Raw genomic sequence first — 24,452 nt, 5'->3', positions numbered from 1 at the left:
ACCTTATCCATGGGCGGTGGTTTCCAACAGTTATTAAAAATTAAATAAAAATTTTAACATTTCATTAATAACATGTTCCTGCTCATGTGACAGTCACATGAAGGGACATGTTTAACAACATTTTAAAAGTCTATTTTTAATTTTTAAAATCTTCCTCCACTCATGCGCAAAGTTCCCTGCTCACCCTCCTCCAATCCCAACACACAGGCAGCGCTGAGTGCCACAGCATGCGTTTCACTCTGGGCGGGTCTTAATTGACCCGCCAGCATGAAATCGCAGTCATGGCCCATTCGCGGGCGGCGGTTGGTTTTCCGACCGCTCCCGCTCACCCCGCCAATCCCGCACGGCGAGGGCCTCGGTTTACCATTTCCCACTTTGACTTAGTCGCTGAAAATTTTCCGTTTTCAGTTAATCATCATGGGTACGGTCACATAATGGTAATACAAAAGGCTGCACTAATGACCCAAATACAGGAGTTAAAATCCCATCATGCAGCTGGAGAATTTAAATTCAGTTAATTAATTAAATGTGAATTAAAAAGCTAGATTCAATAATGGCGACTAAAAAACCACCTTTGGAGCGGCGGGGACTTCAGTTTGAAAAGGGCAGGGAGAGCGGCAGGTACTTCAGTTTGGGTAACTTGCTGGGAGTCAGAACAGAGTGGGGCGGACCTGCGGGAGACAATCGGGAGCTGAGCAGCGCGCTCTTTCACTGTTTAAGCTACTGGGAAGCTGCAGTCCAGGGAAAAGAAAAAAAAGCAACTGTGATGTCACAGGAAGCTAGTAAGCTGATTGGCCAGTAGGTGCTCAGTCTAAGGAACAGTGTGTGAGAAACCAGCTTAGGACAGGCAAGTTAAGGTAGATCTATAAATAAAAACTAATAAACTTTAAAATAATAAACCAAAATTTGAAAACTTTAAAATTAAAATCACACAATAAAGATAAAAGCAATAAAAATAAAATAATTTAAACAAACATCTAAAACACATACCTTGTAATTAAGAAGCATATAACCTTTAGTTGTCAGATGCACTTGCATTCAATAAACAAAGTAAATTGTAGCATACATAAGAAAAGTAATTGAAGTAAATTAACTAAATAACATAAGTTAAAATGGCGGAACAGGTGCTATGTTGCAGCTGTGAGATGTGGGTGCTTTTGGATGCCAAGGCGATCCATGACAACATCATCTGCAGGAAGTGTAAGCAACTTGATGAATTCCAGATCAGGATTATTGACCTGGAAGCTGAAATACAGACACTGCTCAACATATGGGAGAGGGGGAAATACCTGGATGCTTTGTTCCAGAAGATAGTCACACCTTTTAGAAGAGGATCATCTGTTTTAGTCAGCAGTGAGGGACAGGAGGATGTGACTGCCAGTGAGGCAAGTAATGGGGCTAGGCAGACAGTGGGGGAGGAGCATCAGGCTTTGCAATTGTCAAACAGGTTTGAGGTGCTCACAACCTGTGTCAATGAAAGCGAAGTCTGCAAGGTGGATGAGCTGGCTGGCCACAGCACTGTGGTACAGGAATCTGTTCAAGTGGAGGGAGCAAAAAGGAATGTAGCAGTAGTAGGGGATAATATAGTGAGGAGGATTGACACTGTTCTCTGAAGCAAAGAGTGAGAGTCCAGACAGATACATTGCATGCCGGTGCCAGGGTTCAGGACATCTGCTCAAGGCTGGAGAGGAACTTGCAATGCGGGGGGTTGGGGGGGGAGATCCAGTTGTCATGGTCCATATAGTACCCATTGACATTGGTAGTACTAGGAAAGAGGTTCTGCAAAGTCAGTATGAGGAGCTAGGTACCAAATTGAAAAGCAGACCCTCAAAAGGTAATAACGTGCAAATTGGCATAGGGCAAATAAGATTAGAGACACAAATGCATGGCTCAAAGGCTGGTGTGGGAGAAGTGGGTTCCGTTTGGCGGAGCACTGGAATTAGTACTGGGGAAAGTGGGGGCTCTTAGGACCATTGGGACGGTTTACACCTGAACCATTCTGGGACAAGTGTCCTCGCAAATTGCATAACTAGGGAAGTAGAGAGGACTTTAAACTAAACAACAGGGGTGAGGGGGTCAAGCTTGGATAGAAATTCAAGGTGTAGAGTCAAGATAGGAGAGCAAAATAGTAATATGAGAAATGAGGGTCAGAGAATGGCAGGAAGGGACAGAGAGACAAAACCTAAAAATACACCAACAGTCAAGATGAGATGTTACAAAGGTAACTAAAAGACAAAACTGAAGGCTCTCTATCTGAATGCACGTAGCATTCATAACAAAGTAAATGAATTGATGGCCACATTGAAGTAAATAAATATGGTCTGATAGCAATTATGGAGACATGACTGCAGGACGACAAAGATTGGGTCCTTAAGATTGAAGGGTACATGACATTCAAGAAGAATAGAAAGCTAGGTAAAGGTGATGGGGTAGCACTGTTAATCAATGAGGACATTGGTGCAATATTTAGGGATGACCTTAGTTAAGGAGATCAGGATGTAGAACCGGTTTGGGTGGAAATGAGGAATAGTAGGGGAAAAAAGTCATTAGTGGGAATGGTCTACAGGCCCCTTATCAGTAGCCACAGTGTAGGACAAAGTATTCAAGAGAAAATATTGTGTGCTTGTGATAAAGGGGCAGCAATAATCATGGGTGATTTTAATCTACACAAACTGGAAAAATCAGGCTGGCAGTAGTAGCCTGGATGAGGAGTTCTTAGAATGCTTTTGAGATAGTTTTATGAGCAGCATGTTCTGGAGAGCAGGTTATATTAGATTTGGTATTGTGTAATGTGACAGGATTAATCACTGACCCCAGAGTAAAGGCACCCCTAGGTAGCAGCGACCACAATATGATTGAATTTTACATCCAGCTTGAAAGAGAGAAGAGTGGGTCTAAGACCAGTATCTTAAATTTAAATAAGGGCAGCTATGTGAGGATGAAAGTTGAGCTAGCTGAAGTGAACTGGGAAACAAAGCTAGAGGATAGATCAATAGAGAAGCAGTGGCAGACATTTAAGGGGATATTTCAGAGTATCCAGAATAAGTACCTTCCTGCTATAAAGAAAAATTCTAAGGGGAGGACCCACCATCCGTGGTTAACTAGAGGGGTTAAGGAAAGCATCAAAATTACGTAAAAAGCATACAACTCTGCAAAGATGAGTGGCAGGACAGATGATTGGACAGAGAATGACTAAAAGTTTAATCAGGGGAAAGAACTTAGAATATGAGAGGAAGCTAGCTAGAAATGTAAAAACAGATAGCAAAAGTTTCTACAGGTGCTTAAAAAGGATATGAGTGAGTAAAGTGAGTGTTGGTCCTCGAGTGACAGTGGGGAGTTAATAGTAGATAATATGGAAATAGCAGAAGAAATGAATAAATATTTTGCTTCTTTGTTCACTATAGAAGATACAAAAAAACATTCCAGTAATAGCTGCAAATCAGATGGTAAAGGGGAGAAAGGAATTTGGTGAAATTGAAATCACTAAGGAAACGGTGCTGAGCAAATTGATGGAGCTACAGGAGAGGTGCCAGAGGACTGGAGGACAGCCAATGTGGTACCATTATTCAAGAAGGGAGGAAGGGATAAACCAGGGAACTACAAGCCAGACAGTCTAACCTCAGCGGTGGGGAAACGATTGGAAGCAATTCTGAGGGACAGAATTAATCTACACTTGGGGAGGCAGGGATTAATCAAGGACAGTCAGCATGGTTTTGTCAAGGGGAGGCCATGTCTGACCAATTTGATTGAATTTTTCGAAGAGGTGACCAGGTGTGTAGATGAAGGCAATGCATTTGACGTAGTCTACTTGGACTTCAGCAAGGCTTTTGATAAGGTCCCACATGGGAGACTGATAACGAAGGAAAGACCCCATGGGATCCAAGGCAATTTGGCAAATTGGATCCAGAATTGGCCGAGTGGCAGAAAGCAGAGGGTGATGGTCGAGGGCTGTTTTTGTGACTGGATGCCTGTGTCCAGTGGGGTTCCACAGGGATCGGCGTTGGGTCCCTTGTTGTTTGTGGTACATATAAACGATTTAGACTTGAATGTAAGAGGGTTGATCAGTAAGTTCGCGGATGACACGAAAATTGGTGGGGTGGTAAATAGAGAGGAGAATAGCCTTAGGTTACAGGAGGATATAGACAGGCTGGTCAGATGGGCTGATCAGTGGCAAATGGAATTTAATCTGGATAAGTGTGAGGTGATGCACTAGGGCAGGACAAACAAGGCACGGGAAAACACGATGAATGGTAGGATCCTGGGAAGTACCGAGGATCAGAGGGACCTTGATGTGCATGTCCACCGGTCCCTTAAGGTAGTGGGACAGGTAGATAAGGTGGTTAAGAAGGCATATAGGATCCTTGCCTGTATTAGCTGAGGCAGAGAACATAAGAGAAGGGAGGTTATGCTGGAACTGTATAAAACGCTGGTTAGGCCACAGCTAGAGTATTGCATGCAGTTCTGGAGTCCACATTATAGGAAAAATGTGATTGCACTAGAGAGTGCAGAGGAGATTTACCAGGATGTTGCCAGGGCTGGAGAGTTTGAGTTATGAGGAGAGATTGGATAGACTGGGGTTCTTTTCCCTGGAGCAGAGGAGATTGAGGGGGGACATGATTGAGGTGTATAAAATTATGAGGGGCATAGGGTAGACAGGAAGGAAATTTTCTCCTTGGTGGAGGGATCAATAACCAGGGGACATAGATTTAAGGTAAGGGGCAGGAGGTTTAGAGGGGATGTGTGGAAGAATTTTTTCACCCAGAGGGTGGTGGGAATTTGGAACTCACTGCCTGAACTCACAACATTTAAGAAGTATTTGGATGTGCACTTGTGATGCCACAGCATACAAGGCAATGGGCCTAGTGCTGGAAAATGGGATTAGAATAATTAGGTACTTGTTTGACCGGTCAGACTCAATGGGCCGAAGGGCTTTTTTCTGTGCTGTAGACCTCTATGACTCTAGCTGCAGGCTGGCAAGTCTCCGGATCCCAATGGACTATATCCTAGGGTCTTAAAAGGGGTGGCAAATGAGGTAGTCGATGTGCTAGTGTTAGTTTTCTAATATCTGCTAGATTCTGGAAAGGTTCCATCAGATTGGAAAGTAGCAAATATAACCCCTCTATTCAAGAAGGGAGGGAGGCAGAAAACAGGAAACTATAGGCCAGCTAGCTTGACATCTGTTGCAGAGAGGTTGTTAGAATTTAAGGAGGTTATAGCTGGGCGCTTAGGAAAGCTCAAGGCATTCGGAAAGAGTCAGCATGGTTTTGTGAAAGGAAAATCATGTTTAACCAATTTATTGGGAGATTTTTGAATGAGTAACATGCGCAGTGGATAAAGGGGAGCCTGTAGATGTACTGTATTTGGATTTCCAGAAGGCATTTGGTAAGGTGCCATATCAAAAATTATTACGGGAAATAAAAGCGCATGGTGTATTGGGTAATATATTAGCATGGATAGAAGATTGGCTGGCAGAGAGCAGAGAGCATGCATAAATGGGTCTTTTTCTGATTGGCAGGATGTGACAAGTTGCATCCCATAGGGGCCTGTACTAGGGCCTCAACTTTTTACGATTTATATCAATGACTTAGATTAGGGGAATGAAGGCATGGTAGCTAAATTTGCAGATGACACAAAGATAGGTAGGAAAGTATGTGGTGAAGAGGACATGAGGAGGTTGCTGATGGATGTAGATAGATTGAATGAGTGGGCAAAGGTCTGGCAAATGGAGTTTAATGTGGGAAAATGTGAAGTTGTTCACTTTGGCAGGAAGAACAAAAAAGCAGAGCATTACTTAAATGGAGAATGGCTGCATAATTCTGAGGTGCACAGGGATCTAGGTGTTCTAGTACATGAATCACAAAAAGTTAGTATGCAGGTACAGCAAATAATTAAGAAGGCTAATGGAATGCTATCCTTCATTACAAGAGGGATTGAACATAAAAGGAGGGATGTTATGCTTCAGTTGTACAGGGCATTGGTGAGACCACATCTCAAATACTGTGTGCAGTTTTGGTCTCCTTATTTAAGGAAGGATACAAATGCATTGGAGGCGGTTCAAAGGAGGTTTACTAGATTGATACCTGGAATGAGCGGGTTGTCTTATGAGAAAAGGTTAGACAGACTGGGCTTGTTTCCACTGGGGTTTAGAAGAGTGAGGGGTGATTTGATTCAAGTATACAAGATCCTGAACAGCCTTGACAAGGACATCGAAAGGATATTTCCTCTTGTGGGAGAGTCTAGAACTAGGGGGCACTGTTTTTAAATTAGGGTCACCCTTTTAGGACAGAGATGAGGAGAAATTTTTTCTCTCAAAGGGTTGTGCGAATTTGGAATTCTCTGCCTCAAAGTGGTGGAGGTGGGGTCATTGAATATTTTTAAAGGCAGAGATTGATTCCCTTGCCTAACAAGAATCTAAGGTTATCAGGGTTAGATGGGAATGTGGAAATCGAAACACAAGGTCAGCCATGATCTTATTGAATGGCGGAGCAAGCTCAAAGGGCCGAATGATCTACTCCTGTTCCTATTTCTTGTGTCATGTCCTTGTCCTTTAGGGAAAAAGCCTGCTGTCCTTACTCTTGCAAGCGACCAAGCAAGCCACTATTGAATCAAACTGCAATAAAGAAAGTTAAGAATAAAACCAGATGGATCCAAACTTGGATCCTCCAAGACACTTGATATAACCCAGCCGAACTGACCCTGCATGGATTTCCTCAACAACATCTGGGGGTGTTATATAAAAATTGGGACAACTGTGCCACAAACTGCACAAGCATCAGCTGACAGTCATAATCATAGAATCATACCTTTCAGCCAACATCCGAGACTCCTCCATCACTATTCCTTGGAGTGTCTTATCGGACCGGCAAGACAAACCAATTTAAGGCGGCAGCTCAGTGATAAATTGGAAGAGAGTGACTCTGGGAATTCTTAACAGACTCCACAGCCCATGAAGTCTCAAGACATCAGGTCAAACTTTGGTTCAATCACAAAACATGACCACAACCTTCATGGACAAGGAAACCTCCTGCTGGTCTTCAGTTAATGAATCAGCACCATCATGTTGAGCACCACCAGAAGCACTGAAGACAGCAAGTGCACAGAATGTACTCCGAATGTCCATCACCAAGAGTGGCTCAGTAGCACCACTGTTGACTGAGCTGGCCGAGTTCTCAATGACATATCTGCCAGACTAGGCCTATAGCAGACAGGTGAGAACACCACCACAAGGGAAAAGCTTAACTAACCTTGTCCTCACCAATGTACCTGTCACAGATGCATCTATTCATAACAGTATTGGTAAGAGTGACCTCTGCAATGCTTTTGGAGGAAAAGTCCCATCTTCACACCGAGAATACTTGATATCATGTTTTGTCACTGCCACATTTTCAAACGATAGATTCAGAACAAATCTGGCAGCTCAAAACTGGGCATCCATAAGGAAGTGGAAGGGAATTAGAGGAGCAAATATGTAGACAGATTTCGGAGTGCAAAAACAATAATCATTGGGGGCTTCAACTACCCTAATATCAATTGGGATATGAACAGTGTGAAGTACACAGAGGGCACAAAATTCTTGAACTGCATTCAAGAGAACTTTTTAGCCAGCACGTAACAAACCCAATGAGAAGGAGCACAATTCTAGATTTAGTCTTAGGAAATGAATCTGGGCAAGTAGATGAAGTAGCAGTAGGGGATCATTTTGGAGTTAGCGACCATAACATAGTTAGATTTAGCATCATTATGGAAAAGGACAAAGGTAAAACAGGAGTAAAAGTTCTAAAATTGGGGGAAGACAAATCTTACAAAGCTGAGAGGTGAGCTGGCGAGAGTGAACTGGATACATCTATTAGAAGGAAAAACTGTGTCAAATCAGTGGGAAGTATTCAAAGGCGAGATTCAACAGGCACAGTGTAGACATGTTCCCACAAAGAAAAAGGGTGGTACTGCCAATTCTAGAGCCCCCTGGTTATCCAGAAGCATACAGGCAAAAAAAGCAGAAAAAGAAAGCTTATGACAGTCACAAAAGACTTATTACTGTAGAGAGCTTAGAGGAGTAAAGAAAGTACAGGGGTGAAGTAAAAATGGAAATTAGGAAAGCAAAGAGTACAAAAAAGTATTGGTAGGTAAAATAAAAGAAAAGCCTAAAATGTTTTACCAGTACGTTAACAGCAAGAGAATAACTAAGGGAAAGGTAGGCCTATCAGAGATGTACATGGTAACTTGTGGGTATATGCAGAAGATGTGGGCAGGGTTCTCAATGAGTATTTTGTCTCTGTCTTCACTAAGGAGAGAGACGATGCAGACATTCTAATTAAAGAGGAGTGGTGTGAAATATTTGATACAATAAGCATACTGAGAGAAGATGTACTGGAGGGACTGATATCCTTGAAGGTGACCAGGGCTAGATGGATTGTATCCCAGGCTGTTGAAAGAAACCAGGGAGGAAATAGCAGCCGCGCTGAGATAATTTTCCAATCCTCACTGAAAACAGGCAAGGTCCCACAGGATTGGAGGTCTGAGAATGTTGTACCATTATTTATAAAGGGTGCGAGGAACAGGCTAGAAAATTGTAGGCTGTTCAGTCTGACTTCAGTGGTGGGCAAATTATTAAAAACAATTCTGAAAAACAGGATAATTACTTAGAACTTAGAAAGGCACAATTCGATCAGGGATAGTCAGCATGGTTTTGTTAGGGGAAGATCGTATCTTACTAACTCAATACAATTTTCTGAGGAAGTAACAAGGAGGATTGATGAGGATCGTGCAGTGGATGCTGTCTACATGGATTTCAAGGCATTTGACAAGGTCCCACATGGCAGACTGTTCAGAAAAGTGAGAGACCAAGGGATCAGGGGAAGGCAGCAGGTTGGATCCAAAATTGGCTCAGTGACAGGAAACAAAAGGATAATGGTCAATGGATGTTTTTTGCGAATGGAAAACGGTTTCCAGTGGCGTTCCACAGGGCTCAGTGTTGGGGCCCTTGCTGTTTGTTATATATATTAATGATTTACACTTAAATATGGGAGGCATGATTGGGAACTTTGCTTGTGACAAAAATTGGCCTTGTAGTTGAGTGACGAGGATAGCGGTCGACTCCAAAATGATATTAATGATTTGGTTGAGTGGGCGGAGAAGTAGCAAATGGAATTCAATCCGCAAAAGTCTGACGTAATACATTTAGGAAAGGCAAACAAAGCAAGGGAGTACTCAATAAGCGGGAAGTTATTGAGAGGGGTTGAGGAAGTGAGAAGCCTTGGAGTGCATGTCCACAGGTCCTTAAAAGGTGGCAGGGCAGGTGGACAAGGTAGTCAAGAAAGCATAGAATGCTTTCCTTTGTTGGACGAGGTGCTGAATACAAAAGCAGTGGTGTAACGGTGGAACTGTATAAAACGCTGGCTAGGCCACAGCTGGAATTGTGTACACAGCTCTGGTCACCACATTACAGGAAGGACATAATTGCTCTGGAGAGAGCGCAGAGGAGATTTACAAGAATGTTGCCAGGGCTTGAAAAGGAGAGATTGGATAGGCTAGGGTTGTTTTCCTTAAAACAGAGGCGGCTAAGGGGTGACCTAATTGAGATGTACAAAATTATGAGGGGCCTAGGTGGGGTAGACAGGAAAGACTTGTTTCCCCTAGCTGAGGGGTCAATTACCAGAGGATATAGATTTAAGGTGATTGGTAAAAGGATTAGAGGGAACATGAGGGAAACCTTTTTCACCCAGAAGGTGGTGGGCATCTGGAATTTACTGCCTAAATTGGTGATTGAGGCTGAAATGCTCAACTCATTTAAAAAGGTTTATTGGGTCTGCATCTGAAGTGCTGTAACCTTCAAGGCTATGGACCAGGTGCTGGAAAATGGGGTTAAAATGAGTGGCTAGTTTCTTTTTTCTCTTTTTGGCTGGCACAGACATAATGGGCTGAGTGGCCTTTTTCTGCACCGTAACTTCTCTATGGTTCTATGGCACCAAGAGCCATCAGCAGCAGAATTGTTTTTCACCACAATCTGTAACTCACAGCCCAGCATTTCCCTCACTCTACCATTACCATCAGGCCAGGGAATCAACCCTGCTTCACTGCACATATATGAGTGTACCAGGGGAAGCATTAAGCATACCTAAAAGTGAGGTGCCAGTCTGTGAAGCTACAACACAGGACTACATACATGCTAAACAGCAGAAAACACATGTGATAGACAGAGCTAAGCAATTCCACAACCAACAGATCGGATCAAATTTCTACAGTCCTGCCACATCCAGTTATGAACATTGGTGGGCAGTTAAACTATTGATGGAAGAAGGCTGCTCCATGAAGATCCCTAACTGCAATGATGGTGGAGCCGAGCACAAGTGCAGAAGACAAGGCTGATGCATTTGCAACTATCTTCAGCCAGAAATTGAGTGGATGATCCTTTGCTGCCTCCTCCTGAGATCTCCACTAACATAGCTACCAGTCTTCAGCTAATTCAATTCACATCACATATCATCTAGAAACAGCTGATCATACCAGATTTTGCAACGGTTATGGGCCCAACAATATCTCAGCTCAAAATGCTGAACATTTGAGCTCCAGAACTAGCCACACCTCTCTCTCTCACCAAGCTGTTGCACAGCTTAAACACTGGCATCATTAGGAATAGGCAATAAATGCTGGCCTTGGCCAGCAACAATCACATTCCATGAGTGAGTAAAAAAGTCTACCCAACAAAGTGGAAAATTGCCCTGCCCAGAAAAAGCAGGAAAAATCCAATCCAGCCAATTAAGCCTGACTATAATCACTAACAGTGAAGGAAGATATGGTCAACAGTGCTATCAAGTGACAATTACTCACCAATATCCTGCTCAACGATGCTTAGTTCGGTTTTTGACAAGGTCACTTGGGCTCCAAACCTCATTGTGGTTCAAACATGGACAAGAGAGCTGAATTCCAGAGGCATGGTGACAGTGATTGCCCTTGATATCAAGGCAACATTTGGTAAGTGAGGCATCAAGGAGCCCTAGTAAAATTGAAGTCAATTGGAATCCACCGAGTAAAGCCTAACACAAAAGGAAGACAACTGTGGTTGCGAAGGCTGATCATCTCAGAACTTGGACATTGCTAGAGGAGTTCCTCAGGGTAGTGTTCTAGGTCCAACCAAATTCAGGTGTTTCACCAATAACCTTCCTTTAATCATAAGATCAGATGTGGGGATGTTCACTGATAATTGCATAGTGTTCAAATCTATTCATAACCTTTCAGCTAACGATGCAGTCTGTGCCCACATGCAGTAAGACCTGGACAACATTCAGGCTTGGGCTGCTAAGTGATAAGTAAAATTTGCATCACACAACTTCCAAACAATGATCTCCATTAAGGAAGTCTAGCTCCCTCCCATTGACATTCAATTGAATGGCCATCAACCGAATCCCCATCAACATACTGGGGCTTACCATTGACCAGAAACTTAATTGGACCAACCATGTAAATATTGTGGCTACCCCAGCAGGTCAGAGGCTAGGTATTCTGCTTTGAACAATTCATCACATAACTTCCCAAAGCCTTTTCAACACCAGTAAGTCACAAGTCAGGAGTATGATGGAATACTCAAATTGCCTGGATAAGTGCAGCTTCAGAAACACTCAAGAAGCTTGACACCATCCCAAAAAAAAGCATTCTGCTTCATTGGCACCCATCCACAATCTTAACCATTTCTCCCTTCAACACTGGTGCCTCATGGCTGCAATGTGTGCCATCTACAAGATGCACTTCAGCAACTTTTTTGACTGCATCTTCCAAATCTGTGACCTCTACTACCACCTAGAAGAACAAGGGCAGTCGGTACATGGGAACACCACCACCTCCAAGTTACATACCATCATGACTTAGAAATATATCAGGTCCAAATTCTGAAACTCCCTACCTAACAGCACTGTGGGTGTACATACACCACTGTGAATGTTCAAAAAGACAGCTCATCACCACTTGCTCAAGAGCAACTAGGGTTGAGTAATAAAAGGCTAGCCTTGCCAGACACACCCACATCCCATGAATGAATAAAAAATTCTCCCATTTTACTAATTTCTGCATCTCTTGCTTTAACACTTCCCTGTTTTGAGTAATTATTTGCCTTTTTGGCTATTTTTTCCACTTTCAGTTGATGGATTTCCATCATTTACAAATTTTTGCAGCTATCAATTCACTGTTTCCCTGCTTTTCAGTTAATCATTTTCACTTTCAGGCTTAGTCTCTGAATATTATTTACAACTTTTTGGTTGATCACTTCCCACTTTTTATTCATTTTCGTCAAAAAACCTCCACGTCTTGACAGAATTGTTACTCAGCATCGCCAAGTAAATAAAACAGTGCTCAAATGTATAAATAATTTTTATACAGAAAAAATATGTTGCATTATGGGGGTGGAGTCTGGTGATCCGTGGAGTTTTTCTAACATGGTAGGGGGCCTCAAAAGTAAAAATATTGTGAGCTCCTGGCATATGGGCCAGGAATTAGCATCAGTATGAGTTTTTTTTAAAAAGTGAACATGTCCCCATCTCAAGAATGACAAAGACTTGCAGCAGGCATTTTCTGCACTGGATCCTAGGTAAAGACTCGGTTGGTCTGAATAAGTTTCTTTAAAAACATGCACACAACTCTGGAAGAGAATAATCATTTGGAAGGATTGGTCTTTTGACTGTATCCTGTGCTTTACTTCACTAAATGATAAAAACACACTTACCCCCAAAACACCAAATCTTTCACAGAAGTCCCATCCACAAAGGAAATCAATCTCATAGTTATGATTGAGAATAACTATGGCATTCTCTGTACCGTATTTAATGTAATCCTTTCGGTCAGTATAAAGGGTACATTCTGTGCATGACCACCATTCCAACAAGCACACCAACTCTGTAATTAAAAGAAAACACAAAAGTTACACCATTAAGTTCTTGCCCATCACTAAGTATAACAAGAGAACTGTCCATGTGTATTTGGCTCTTATTGAATGATGGAAGTTGGTGTGGCCAAAGATTTTACTGGCCTAATTTCCATTCTAAAAGACCAACAGGGATACTGCATGGGCAGTGGGTTTGGTACTAGACATTTAAGTCTGGAGCTGGGGCTGAAAAGCGTGAACAGATGGAGCTGAAAATTTCTTTGATGGCTGTAAATGACTGACGGGCTGGAAGTCACAATCCAATTCCTAACAGCCATGAGTCCAATGCACAAAACTGACTGACTTGGTACTGATTAGAAATCTCACTTACAGAGGCAACAAGATGATTGATGTAAAAAATGGCATAGTGTCACACTGATCCAGCAGGATGGTGTGCTGGGTTTTCGCCAAGGAAAGAACTGGAGTTAGCATTGGCACTAAGTATTCAGAATGGAAAAAAATTCTTTCCCCAGCGCCAACATTCACCCTTTGCCTTCAGTACAAAGTTCACGAAAATAAAAAGACAAATGTAACCATTAAGAACTGCGATTGCTCTACTCCATGTTTCTATCATTTTCACCGTGAATTTATAAATTTCACTTGGGTCAAGCAAGGATATTAAAATAAGAAAAACCATAGGGTCAACAAGCCAGTGTTTCACATCCAATCTGTTGTATCACAGACTAAATAATCCATTCTCAAGGCACAAACTAAGTTGGCAAAGTTTCTGTCTGGCTGAAGTTTAAAAAAAAATAGAAACACCAGGACACTTTAATTCAGAGCACATGCATCTTATGTGATTCATCCTTAGCATAACATTTCCAGCAACTCAGTTGCTATCAGGTTCTCATTCTAATAACCTCCATCCAGATCTTTCTTGAAAAGGATTAATTAACTTTCAACTTGTTGACTATTCCAAATACCTATTGTTGCTTTTCTGAGGCAAGTGACTAGAGGAGCTGCAATGAGGAAGTAATTCCTTCATGAATACGCTGGCAAATACTAGTATTGCTTAAAACTTTAATCTAATTGGATGATCATCAAGTACCCATGTACAGAGGAAGAAACAATAACCTTTAAAATCGGAAAACATGCCAAGAGGCTTAATCAGACAAAAGTTTGACACCGAGCCAAGAGTGATTTTGGATAGTTGAGTAAAGGTTGCATAGATTTTAGAGGAGAGTTTTAAAAAGGAAGAAAGGCAGTCTTCCCCTCTTAAAGGGAAGCTACACTGAAAGAAGAAGGAGCTGTTGCTGCAATTAGAGAGAAGGGAAGCGAGGCACCATGGCAGGCAGGGTTCTCTGTGTTTCACAGATGTAGCTGCCTTAATCGTTGGGGGGGCGGGAGGGGGGAGAGAAACAGGAGGAGAGACACCATGTTTCTGTAGGTGGGAGTGGTGTGGTGGTACAAGAACCTTAAGGAACACTCTTTAAAAGGCAATGGGATTGGGCGGCCACAGAGGTGAACTCCGAGTTTGGCCCCAGGACTTGGCAGCAGTGTCAGATGATGTTGAATAATGTCATGCAGATGGTCAAGGTCAGTTAACGCATCTTTAGAAGGACATCTCGTATCCACCACACTGCCAAACTTTCATACTGCTCAATGCACCAAAACCCTATCACTCACACATGAGCAGTTCAAAGCAATCGAGCCTCACATTTAACATTCAGATATTTCATCTCATCCTCACACCTTCCAATGGTGCCAGTCTCACAACTCTTGCTACCTCAATATTTAACAGCTATTCATCTATGGTAGGCAATTGAATAGCAGTCATATATTGCAGCTATATATGACAGCAATTCAACTAAACAGTGCAACACAATCACTGACATTCTGCCCTTTATCTTGCAGGGCAAGGTTGCCCATGATAGAAGGGAGCAAAGTCAAACTGGCAGGTGACAGGCATGACTTTATCCCAAGCCTGATCGAGGAGATGGTGCCACGCATCATGAGGCTGGCTGCAACAAAGCTCATGCCATCTGGTATCAGAGAGAGCATCCAGGATGACTGTACATTACTAATGCCTCGAGGCCCATCTCAACTCCCACTTCATATTGCGAACTGACATGGTGGGCAAGTTAGAGATGATATGTGCATACACCTTTTGCTTTACAGACCACCTGGCCCTGCCTTTTTGATTTTCTCCTTTCATATACCCAAGAATTTCTGCCAGCCCAGCCATGGCAGCCTCAGGATGAAGAAAGAGAGCAACACCACACCAGTAATGAAGAAATACTAACTTAATCTGACACTTGCAGCCACCAACTCAGATGCTGTCACTGCACAAACATAACAGGCATAGTGTAGAGTACATGTTCTAGATTCTCCAGACAAGGGAAACTACCCCTCGGAGTCTACCCCATTAAGCTCCTTCAGAACCCTGGATATTTCAATATCATCTCTCATCCTTCTAACCTCCAGAGTATAGTTTCAATTTACTCAGCCCATCATAGGACAATCCTCTCAATCCAGGAACCAATGTAGTGAACCTTTACTGTAACATCTCCAAGGTAACCAAATTCCTCATTTAATATAGAGACCAAAACCGCACGCACTACTCCAGGTATGGTCTCACCAAAGTCCTATACAACTGTAGCAAGACCTCCTTATTCTTGTACTCCAACCCCCTTACAATAAAGGCCAGCATACCATTTGCCTCCCAATCGCTTGCTGTACCTGCATGCTAACTTTGAGTTCCTTGTACAAGTATACTCAAGTCTCTCTGTACAACATTTACAAGTTTCACACCTTTTAAAAAATCTATTTTTCCATTCTTACTACCAAAGTGAATAACTTCACACTCCCCCACATTATACTCCATCTGTCACCTTGTTGCCCACTCATTTAATCTGTCTATATCTCTTTGCATCCTCTGTGTCCTCACAGCTTACGTTCCCACTACCTTATGTCATCAACAATCTTGGAACATCACTCTTGGTCTCTTCATCTAGTCGCAAACATAAATCGTAAATAGCACATCCTTGCAGCACTCTACTAGTTACAACCTGTCACCTTGAAAATCCAGTTCTGTTGAAGGGTCGTGAGGACTCGAAACATCGACTCTTTTCTTCTCCACCGATGTTGCCAGACCTGCTGAGTTTTTCCAGGTAATTCTGTTTTTGTTTTGGATTTCCAGCATCTGCAATAGTTTTTTGTTTTTACCTTGAAAATACCCCATTTATCCCCATTCTTTACTTCCTCCATCCTTGCTACTATATTATCCCCAACTCCATGAGCCCTTATCTTGTGTATCAACCTTCCATGTGGTACCTTATGAAATGCCTTGTAGATATCCCAATAAGTCTACTGGGCTCCCCTTTTATCTATCCTACTAGGTACACCCTCAAAAAAATCATATTAAGATCAGAGTGCTTTGTTAACCTTCCTTTGATTCCAGCATCTTCCTGATGACGGAAGTCAGGCTAATTGGCTTATGATTTCCAGTTTTAAATCTCCCTCCTTTTTTTGAATAGGAGTATTACATTTGATTACTTCTAATATGCTTGGACTGTTCTGAATTTTGAAAAATCATAACTAATGCATTCACTATCTCTGCAGCTACCTTTTTTAGAACCCCTAGTATATAGGCCATCAGGTTCTGGTGGTGTTCGCTTTTTGTCGTATCTCCAATATTCATTCCTCTGCTGATATTAATTATCTTAAGCTCTTTAATCTTATTAGTCCCTTTGTTACAAATTACATTCCAGAAATAGAGGGTATCTTCTACTGTGAAGACAAAAAAATATTTGTTCAACATCTCTGCCATTTCCTCATTCCCCATGATAATTTCTCGTCTCTGCCTCTACAGGACCAGTGCTTCCTTTTCATATACTTATTGAAGCTCTTACAATCTGTTTTTATATTCCTAGCTAGTTTATTCTCAAATCTATTTTTTTTTTAGTTTTATCAACTGTTTGATCGCCCTTTGCCAGTTTCAAACATTCCCCATTCTCAATCTCACAACCATTCCTTGCTGAGTTGTTTTTACTGGAATGTATTTTTGTTGATCATTTGTATTCATAGAATCAGAATGGTTACAACACAGGAGGCCATTCTGCCAGGTCATGTCTCTTCTGGCTCTCTGCAAGAGTAACTCACCAAGTCGCACTCCCCTGCCTTTTCTCCGTCACCCTGCAAATTTTCTCTTCAGATAATTGTCTAGTTATATTTTGAAAGCCACAATTGAATCTGCCTCCACCACAGCCTCAGGCAGTGCATTCCAGATCCCAATAACTTGCTCCATTGAATGATTTTCCTCATTTTGCAATTGCTTCTTTTGCCAATCACCTTAAAATCTGTGTCCTCTGGTTCTCAACCCTTTCACATCAGGAATAGTTTCTCCCTATCTACTCTGTCTGGAGCCCTGACGATTTTGAGCACCTTTATCAAATCTCCTCTTAATCTTCTCATCTCTGAGGAGGGCAGGCCCAGTTCCTCCTATCAATTTATGTTACTGAAGTCATCATCCCTTGAACCATTCTTGTAAATGGCTGACTGACCTCACAATCTGATGTCGCTGGGTGCACAGCATGCCCATGCAAGCACCTTTCCCATGGGGAACCATGGCGGGGTGGAGAAGAAAGCGTGTCTAGAAACATGGTGACACAATTTTATGGCTTCGGGGTTTCTGTAGTGTTGGTACCAGCAGTGCTACCGAGTCCAATTTCATGGCTACTGACTAAAAACCACACTATTGTGAAAAGCCAGAAGATGATGCTATTCCAAGGATAATCTTAGATTTCAATAATATTTTAGAAACAGTAGGCAAGTAGCAGATTGAGAGGTTTTTGTTTTTACCCCTCATGTTTGGTGTATTAATCATCAGTGTGGTAATAGCCCCTTCCTCAAGGGAAGAGCAACACTCTTACCCATATAGAGAGTTTGTAAATTGGGGACAATGGCCAGCCCAGACCAGAGTATTACTTCTACTTTTTCCAGAAAATTAAAACGAGAGCTCATTGTTCCGTTACTCAGATTTGTCCATGGCACAGCAGGACAGTGATCAGAGATCCCTCGTCCCACTTGTGATGTCTAATACTACCAACACTAAAAACTTTTAATGTGGGCCCAAGCCCATCAACTATTTCCATTTTTGGTCTTTTTAGGCTTCTTTTCTCTTTATCCCTCCAAGACCCCTCTCTTCTATCTTTCACTTCACCATTCTCCAGTTACCTTGCCCTCCCAATTTCCTCACCCAACCCTTCAGTACTCGATATTCCTGCTCTCTTACCAGGCTCGACTCCTTTTAGGTAAGCATACAGCTTTTCCTTCTGTACCTCATTTGGTATCCTCGGAAGATCGCATCATGGCACTTGGTGCTGACGCATAAAGAGCAGCAACCGCAACTGCCCCATCCCACTCTCTCATCAACCCTCTAGCCCAGTGCACCCATTGGGGCTAATCTTGCCAATCTCCTTCCTGTCCAAATCACCCCTCCCACTGCTGACCCTGTGGACTCTGCCAGTGGATCAGCTCTGATCAGCCCTCTATGCATCTCCCTCCAGAATGTCCATGAACCTGTGAACAGGGCCCTTGCCATCCAAAAATTTTTGCAGATGATTACATTGACTTTGTGGCCTTGGCATCTGGTTGAGGGTGGATGGCACCTTTCCTCTTAAATGAAGCCTCCCTTCCTAGTTATATCTTCTACCACTTGCCCCACCAAGCAGTGGCAATGTGGCACTTAGCACCAGACCACATCTTGGATGACCCCCTACTCTTTTGGCACATCCTCCACCTTTGAGCTTTGTTCCACCCCTCTCACCTTTCACTCAATATCATCGTTCTCCACTGCCCTCCCCAAGTACAAGAAAAATCTTCTCGGCGATTTTCCTCTCAGCCTCTGCAACAAATAACTTCTTCCCTGCAGCGATTTCAACCTCTCTCCACTTACCATGCCCCCTTTCTGCTCAAAAATCCAACCCTTAACCCCACTGTCCTTGCAAACTTACCATACCATCAACCACCTCCCTTCCCTCTCCAAAGGGATTGAATGTGTTGACACCTCCCAAATCTGTGCAACAATATTTCCCAGAACTCCACATCTGAATTCTTCCAATCAGATTTCCCAGCTGTCATTGTACCAAAACACCCCTCAAAATCACAAACAATTTAACAGTGACAAGAGTAAACATTCCCTCCTTGTCCGCAGCCTTTGACACAGTAAATCATATCATTTCTCCTCTGATGCCACTCCACTGCCGTTAACCAAGTGGGACGGCTCTCAACTAGTTCAATACTTACTTCTCTAATCGTATGCAGACTAATCACTTGCACTAACTTCCCTTCATGCTGCCCCTTGGCAACATCAACAGAAAGCACAGCATTAGTTTTCACATCTAAGCTGACTATACCCTCTCTCAACTCATCCACTGTTACTAAATTATCAAATTACTTATCCAATATTTAGTATTGGATAAGCAGAAATTTCATCCAATGAAATATTGGGAAGGCTGAAGCCATCGTTATGCTCCCGTTCCAACCCTCTGCTCTCTCGCTACCAACTCCTTTTTCCTCCCAGGCAACAGTCTGAGATTAAGCCAGTCTGTTTGCAATCTTGGGCCTAACTTTTTGCTCCCTGGTCTAGACCGCAGAGTCAGGATGTTTCCTGGCTCTGCAAACCCAAACAGGGAGAAAGTGCCCTAGAGGTTGCGATTTTCATTCCAGGATGGCTGGGTTCCCTGGAGTCGGGCCAGGAGACCCCGGAACAAGTGCAGAGGCTGGCATATGCGGAAGCGGGCTGGACAGATGGGCTGCTTTGTCAAAGATTTAAAAAGAAACATTAAAACAAAAAAAAAAGTCCTCTAGTCCTCACCCACATACCCAATCCATGCCAATACATGCTAACTTAATGCCCTTTACCCACCCATTACCTCTCATACCCTGCATGCCAACCTATGTCCCTCCACCCACACCACCATAACCCCTCATGCCCTTCATACTAACCTTTCCCCTCACTCCACCCACGGTGGCTCTTATTAGCCCCTATGCTAACTTAGGGCCTCTCATGCCAAACCATGCCCCCAATCACCACCTTTGCCCTTACACCTACCATGTCAACTCACCCAGTAGCCATCTTGGACATGGCCCCAGGAGCCATGCTGAGATTAAATAATGTTCTAAGTGTCTATTGCGGACTTTGTTTTTTTCCCCTAAAAATAACCTTGTTCATTAAAACCCATACACATCATTTACATTCCTTCAACTACATTATCTCTTATAAGAACAAGCATTTCATTCAAGTGCTTCATCCCTTATAACAACAAGCACCTGCCTCCTGACCCCAAAGGGGACCTAACCTCACCCCATCCCACCGAAGGCGTCCCAGGACCAGATCCAAAGAGGTAGTCCATGGGCAGAATTTAACGCTTGGTGTACGGGCACGTGTCCGACACGCCCGAGCATAAAATGACGCACGATGATGTTGGGTGTGCATCCCGGTGTCCACACGCACTCGCGCATTATTTCGTTTGGCAGGCATGCGCTGGAGTCGGCTGCACGCCTGCGGATAATTGAAAGGCCTATTAAGGCACTTAACAAGCTAATTAAAATCAAATTTACATTGCCCATCCAACCTCACGGTTGGCGGCAGGCGAAAAGGCCAAGCTGCCTTTATATTTTTTAAGAAACCTCATCCACGAGCAGGATGAGGTTTCCTAAAGCAAGTAAACATTAAATAAAACCTTTATTTTGGAATTAAAAACATTCCCATCTCATGTGACAGAGTGAAATTGTGGTGCGGAGCCAATCATAGGCGGCGGTCAGCTTCCTGACGCTCCCGCCCGGTGAGGGAAAACTTCTGGCCCATCTCTCCAAAGGGCTTTGCAGGTCTATTGTACGCGTCATGTTCCACACACCTAGGTCACCAAATTCAGACATGAGCGGAGATAGCTGCTGACTTAAATGGGCAGTGGCCTCTGTGAAACATGCATGAGCAAAACGCATTCCGCCCCCATGAAAGTAGCAGGTGCCATGTTCGGGGTGGGTTGGGGGTCACAGATTTCAGCCTCTTCTGCCATTTTTAGAAACATAGGAAATTGGAGGAGTAGGTCATTCAGCCCTTCGAGCCTGCTTCGCCATTCAATATGATCATGGTTGATCCTTTATCTCAGCACCATACTCCTGCTCTCTCCACATGTCCTTTGATGCCTTTAGAGTCCAGAAATCTATCTATTTCCTTCTTAAATATATTCAGTGACTTGACCTCCACAGCCTTCTGTGGTAGAGAATTCCACAGGTTCACCACCCTCTGAATGAAGAAGTTTCTCATCTCAGTCCTAAATGGTCTACCCCGTATCCTGAGACTGTGACCTCTTGTTCTAAACCCCACAACCAAAGGAAATATCGTCCCTGCATCCAGTCTGTCCAGCTCTGTCAGAATTTTACACATTTCAGTGAGATCCCCTCTCATTCTTCTAAACTCCAGTGAAAACAGGCCTAGTCGACCCAATCTCTCCTCATATGACAATCCGGCCATCCCAGGAATCAGTCTGGTGAACCTTTGCTGCACTCCTTCTATGGCAAGTGTACCCTTTCTTAGGTAAGGAGACCAAAACTGCACACAATACTCGAGGTATGGTCTCACCAAGGCCCTGTACAGCTGCAGTAGGGCATCTTTGCTCCCGAACTCAAGTCCCCTTGCCATGAAGGCCAACATACCACTTGCCTTTCCAACTGTTTGCTACACCTGCATGCTTGCTTTCAATGACTGGTGTGCAAGGACACCCAGGTTCCTTTGTACATCAACATTGCCCAATACGTCACCATTTAAATAATACTCTGCCATTCTGTTTTTCCTACCGAAGTGGATGACTTCACATTTATCAACGTTATATTGCATCTGCCATGTATTTGCTCACTCACTCAAACTTGTCTAAATCACCTTGAAGCCCCTTAACATCCTCCTCATCACTCACATTCCCACCAAGTTTTATATGATCAGCAAACATGAAAATATTACATTTGGCTCCCTCATCCAAATCATTGATATATATGGTGTGCAGCTGGGGCCCAAGCACTGATCCCTGCGGTACCCCACTAGTCATCACCTGCCACTCCAAAAAAGACCCATTTATTCCTATTCTGTTTCCTGTCTGCTAGCCAATTCTCAATCCATGCCAATATTTTACCCCCAATCCCATGTGCTTTAATTTTGCACACTAACCTCTTATGTGGAACTTCATCAAAAGCTTTCTGAAAATCCAAATACACCACATCCACTAGTTCTCCCTTTACCTTAGTTATTGTCCTCAAAAGCTCCAGTAGGTTTGTCAAACACGATTTCCCTTTCATAAATCCATATTGACTTTGTCTAATCCCGTTGATATTTTCTAAGTACCCTGTTATCACATCCTTTATAAATAGACTCTAGCATTTTCCCTACTATTGATGTTAGGGTAATCAGTCTGTAATTCCCTATATTCTCTCTCCCTCTTTTTTTTTAAATAAAAAATAGTGGGGGTTACAATTTCCACCCTCCAATCTGCCGGGACTGTTCCAGAATCCTCAGAATTTTGGAAGTTGACAACCAACACATCCACTATCTCCATGGACACCCCCTTTAGTACCCTGGGATGTAGATTATCAGGCCCTGGGGATTTATTGGCTTTCAGTCCCATTAATTTCTCTTGTACTTTTTTTTAAGTAATACTAATTTCTTTCAATTCCTCCTTCTCACTATACCTTTCGTTCACTAGTATTTCTGGGAAGTTCTATGTCTTTCTCCATGAAAACAGAACTAAAGTAGTTGTTTAATGGCTCTGCCATTTCCTGTTCTCTATTATAAATTCTTCCGTTTCAGACCATAAGGGACCTACATCTGTCTTCACTTTTTTTTAAAAAAACATCCTTATAAAAGCAGACTCTAAAAGCTTCTATGTTCCTTGCAAGTTTACTCATACTCTATTTTTCCCCTCTTACTCAATCTCTTGGCCCTCCCTTTGCTCAATATTAAACTGCTCTCATCCTCAAGCTTCCTACCTTTTCTAGCAACTTTATATGACTATGGATCTAATACTATCCTTAAATTTTTTTTGTTAGCCATGGTTGGGCTGTTTTTCCTGTTGTGTTTTTGTGCCAGAAAGGAATGTATAACTGTTGCAATGCATACATTCGTTCCTTAAATATTAGCCATGGCGATCCACCTTTTAATGAAGTTCCCCAATCTATCTTAGCCAACTCATGCCTCATACCTTCGTAGTTTCCTTTGTTTAGATTTAGGACCCTAGTTTCGGATTGGACTACTTCACTTTCCATTCTAATGAAGAATTCTGTCATGTTTTGATCATTGTTCCCTAAAGGACCCCGCACAACAAGAATATTAATTAATCCCTTCTCATCACTCAATACCAAATCTAGGATAGCCTGTTTCCTAGTTGGTTCCTCTACATACTGGTCTAAAAACTCATCTCATACACATTCCAGAAATTCATCCACCACAGTATTATTGTTAATTTGGTTTGCCCAGGCTATATGTAGATTAAAGTCACCCATGATTATTGTAGCACCTTTGTTACATGCATCTCTAATTGCCTGCTTAATGCCTTCCCCTACCTTACCATGACTATTTGGAGGCCTATAGACAACTTCAACTAATGCTTTCCACCCCTTATTGCTTCTTAACTCCACCCAGACTGATTCTACATCTAGATTTTGAGCCAATATCCTCTCACGATTGCAGTGATTTCATCCTGAGCTAACACCATGTCACTTCCTTTTCACCTTTTTTTATTCATTCACAGGATGTGGGCTTCGCTAGCTGGGCCAGCATTCTTAGTGTCCATCCCTAGTGCCCTTGAGAAGGTGGTGGTGAGCTGCCTTCTTGAACCGCTGCAGTCCATATGGTGTAGGTATACCCACAGTGCTCTTAGGAAGAGAGCTCCAGGATTTTGGAACAGCAATATACTTCCAAGTCAGGATGGTGAGTTATTTGCAGGGGAACCTCCAGGTGGTGGTGTTCCCATCTATCTGCTGCCCTTGTCCTTCGAGGTGGTAGTGGTTGTGGGTTTGGAAGGTGCTATCCTTCGAGTACCTTTGGATATTCAGTTCCCAGCCTTGGTCACCCTGCAGCCATGTCTCCGTAATCACAATCATATTGTACCCATTTACATCTATTTGCGCTTTTAATTCATTTTTCTTATTGTGAATGATCCATGCATTCAGATACACAGTGTCTTTAGACATGTTTACACAGTTTTTTTCTGCTATGGCCCTATTTGCTGTTAGCCCTCATTTCCTCTGCCTTCCAGTTTTGCTTTCTATTTATCTGTCTTTCATTCCGATCTTAGTTTCCCTCTCTTGTGTCTTCCCACTCAGGCTCCTATCCCCCTGCCTCTCTAATTCAAACCGGCCCCCACAGTACTAGCGAATACCCGTCCAGCTTGTACAGGTGCCATCTTCCCCAGAATCGGTTCCAATGCCTCAGGAATCTAAATCCCTTCCTCCTACACCATCTCTCCAGCCACGCATTCATTTGGTCTATTCTATTCCTGATCCCGCTAGCACGTGGCAATGAGAGTAATCCTGAGATTACTACCTTTGT

The 24,452-nt window shown here is 42.9% G+C and overlaps 1 protein-coding gene across 4 annotated transcripts in view; it reads right to left on the bottom strand.

Annotated features, from left to right (window-relative positions):
* Positions 1–24,452, bottom strand: part of agpat4 (1-acylglycerol-3-phosphate O-acyltransferase 4 (lysophosphatidic acid acyltransferase, delta)) — a 192,942-nt gene that overhangs the window by 89,155 nt on the left and 79,335 nt on the right. For all 4 annotated transcript variants that reach the window (XR_013578660.1, XM_078556739.1, XM_078556741.1 and 1 more), the window contains exon 3: positions 12,713–12,882. Coding sequence is in view for 3 of the 4 variants with exons in the window: in XM_078556739.1 (XP_078412865.1) it covers positions 12,713–12,882 (170 nt within the window). In the remaining variant the exon portion in view is untranslated. The remainder of the gene's footprint in view (positions 1–12,712; positions 12,883–24,452) is intronic.

The sequence above is a fragment of the Cetorhinus maximus genome, chromosome 14, assembly GCF_964194155.1.
Source record: "Cetorhinus maximus chromosome 14, sCetMax3.hap1.1, whole genome shotgun sequence".
NCBI classification, from domain to species: domain Eukaryota; kingdom Metazoa; phylum Chordata; class Chondrichthyes; order Lamniformes; family Cetorhinidae; genus Cetorhinus; species Cetorhinus maximus.
This window is presented reverse-complemented; position numbering and strand designations above follow the sequence as displayed.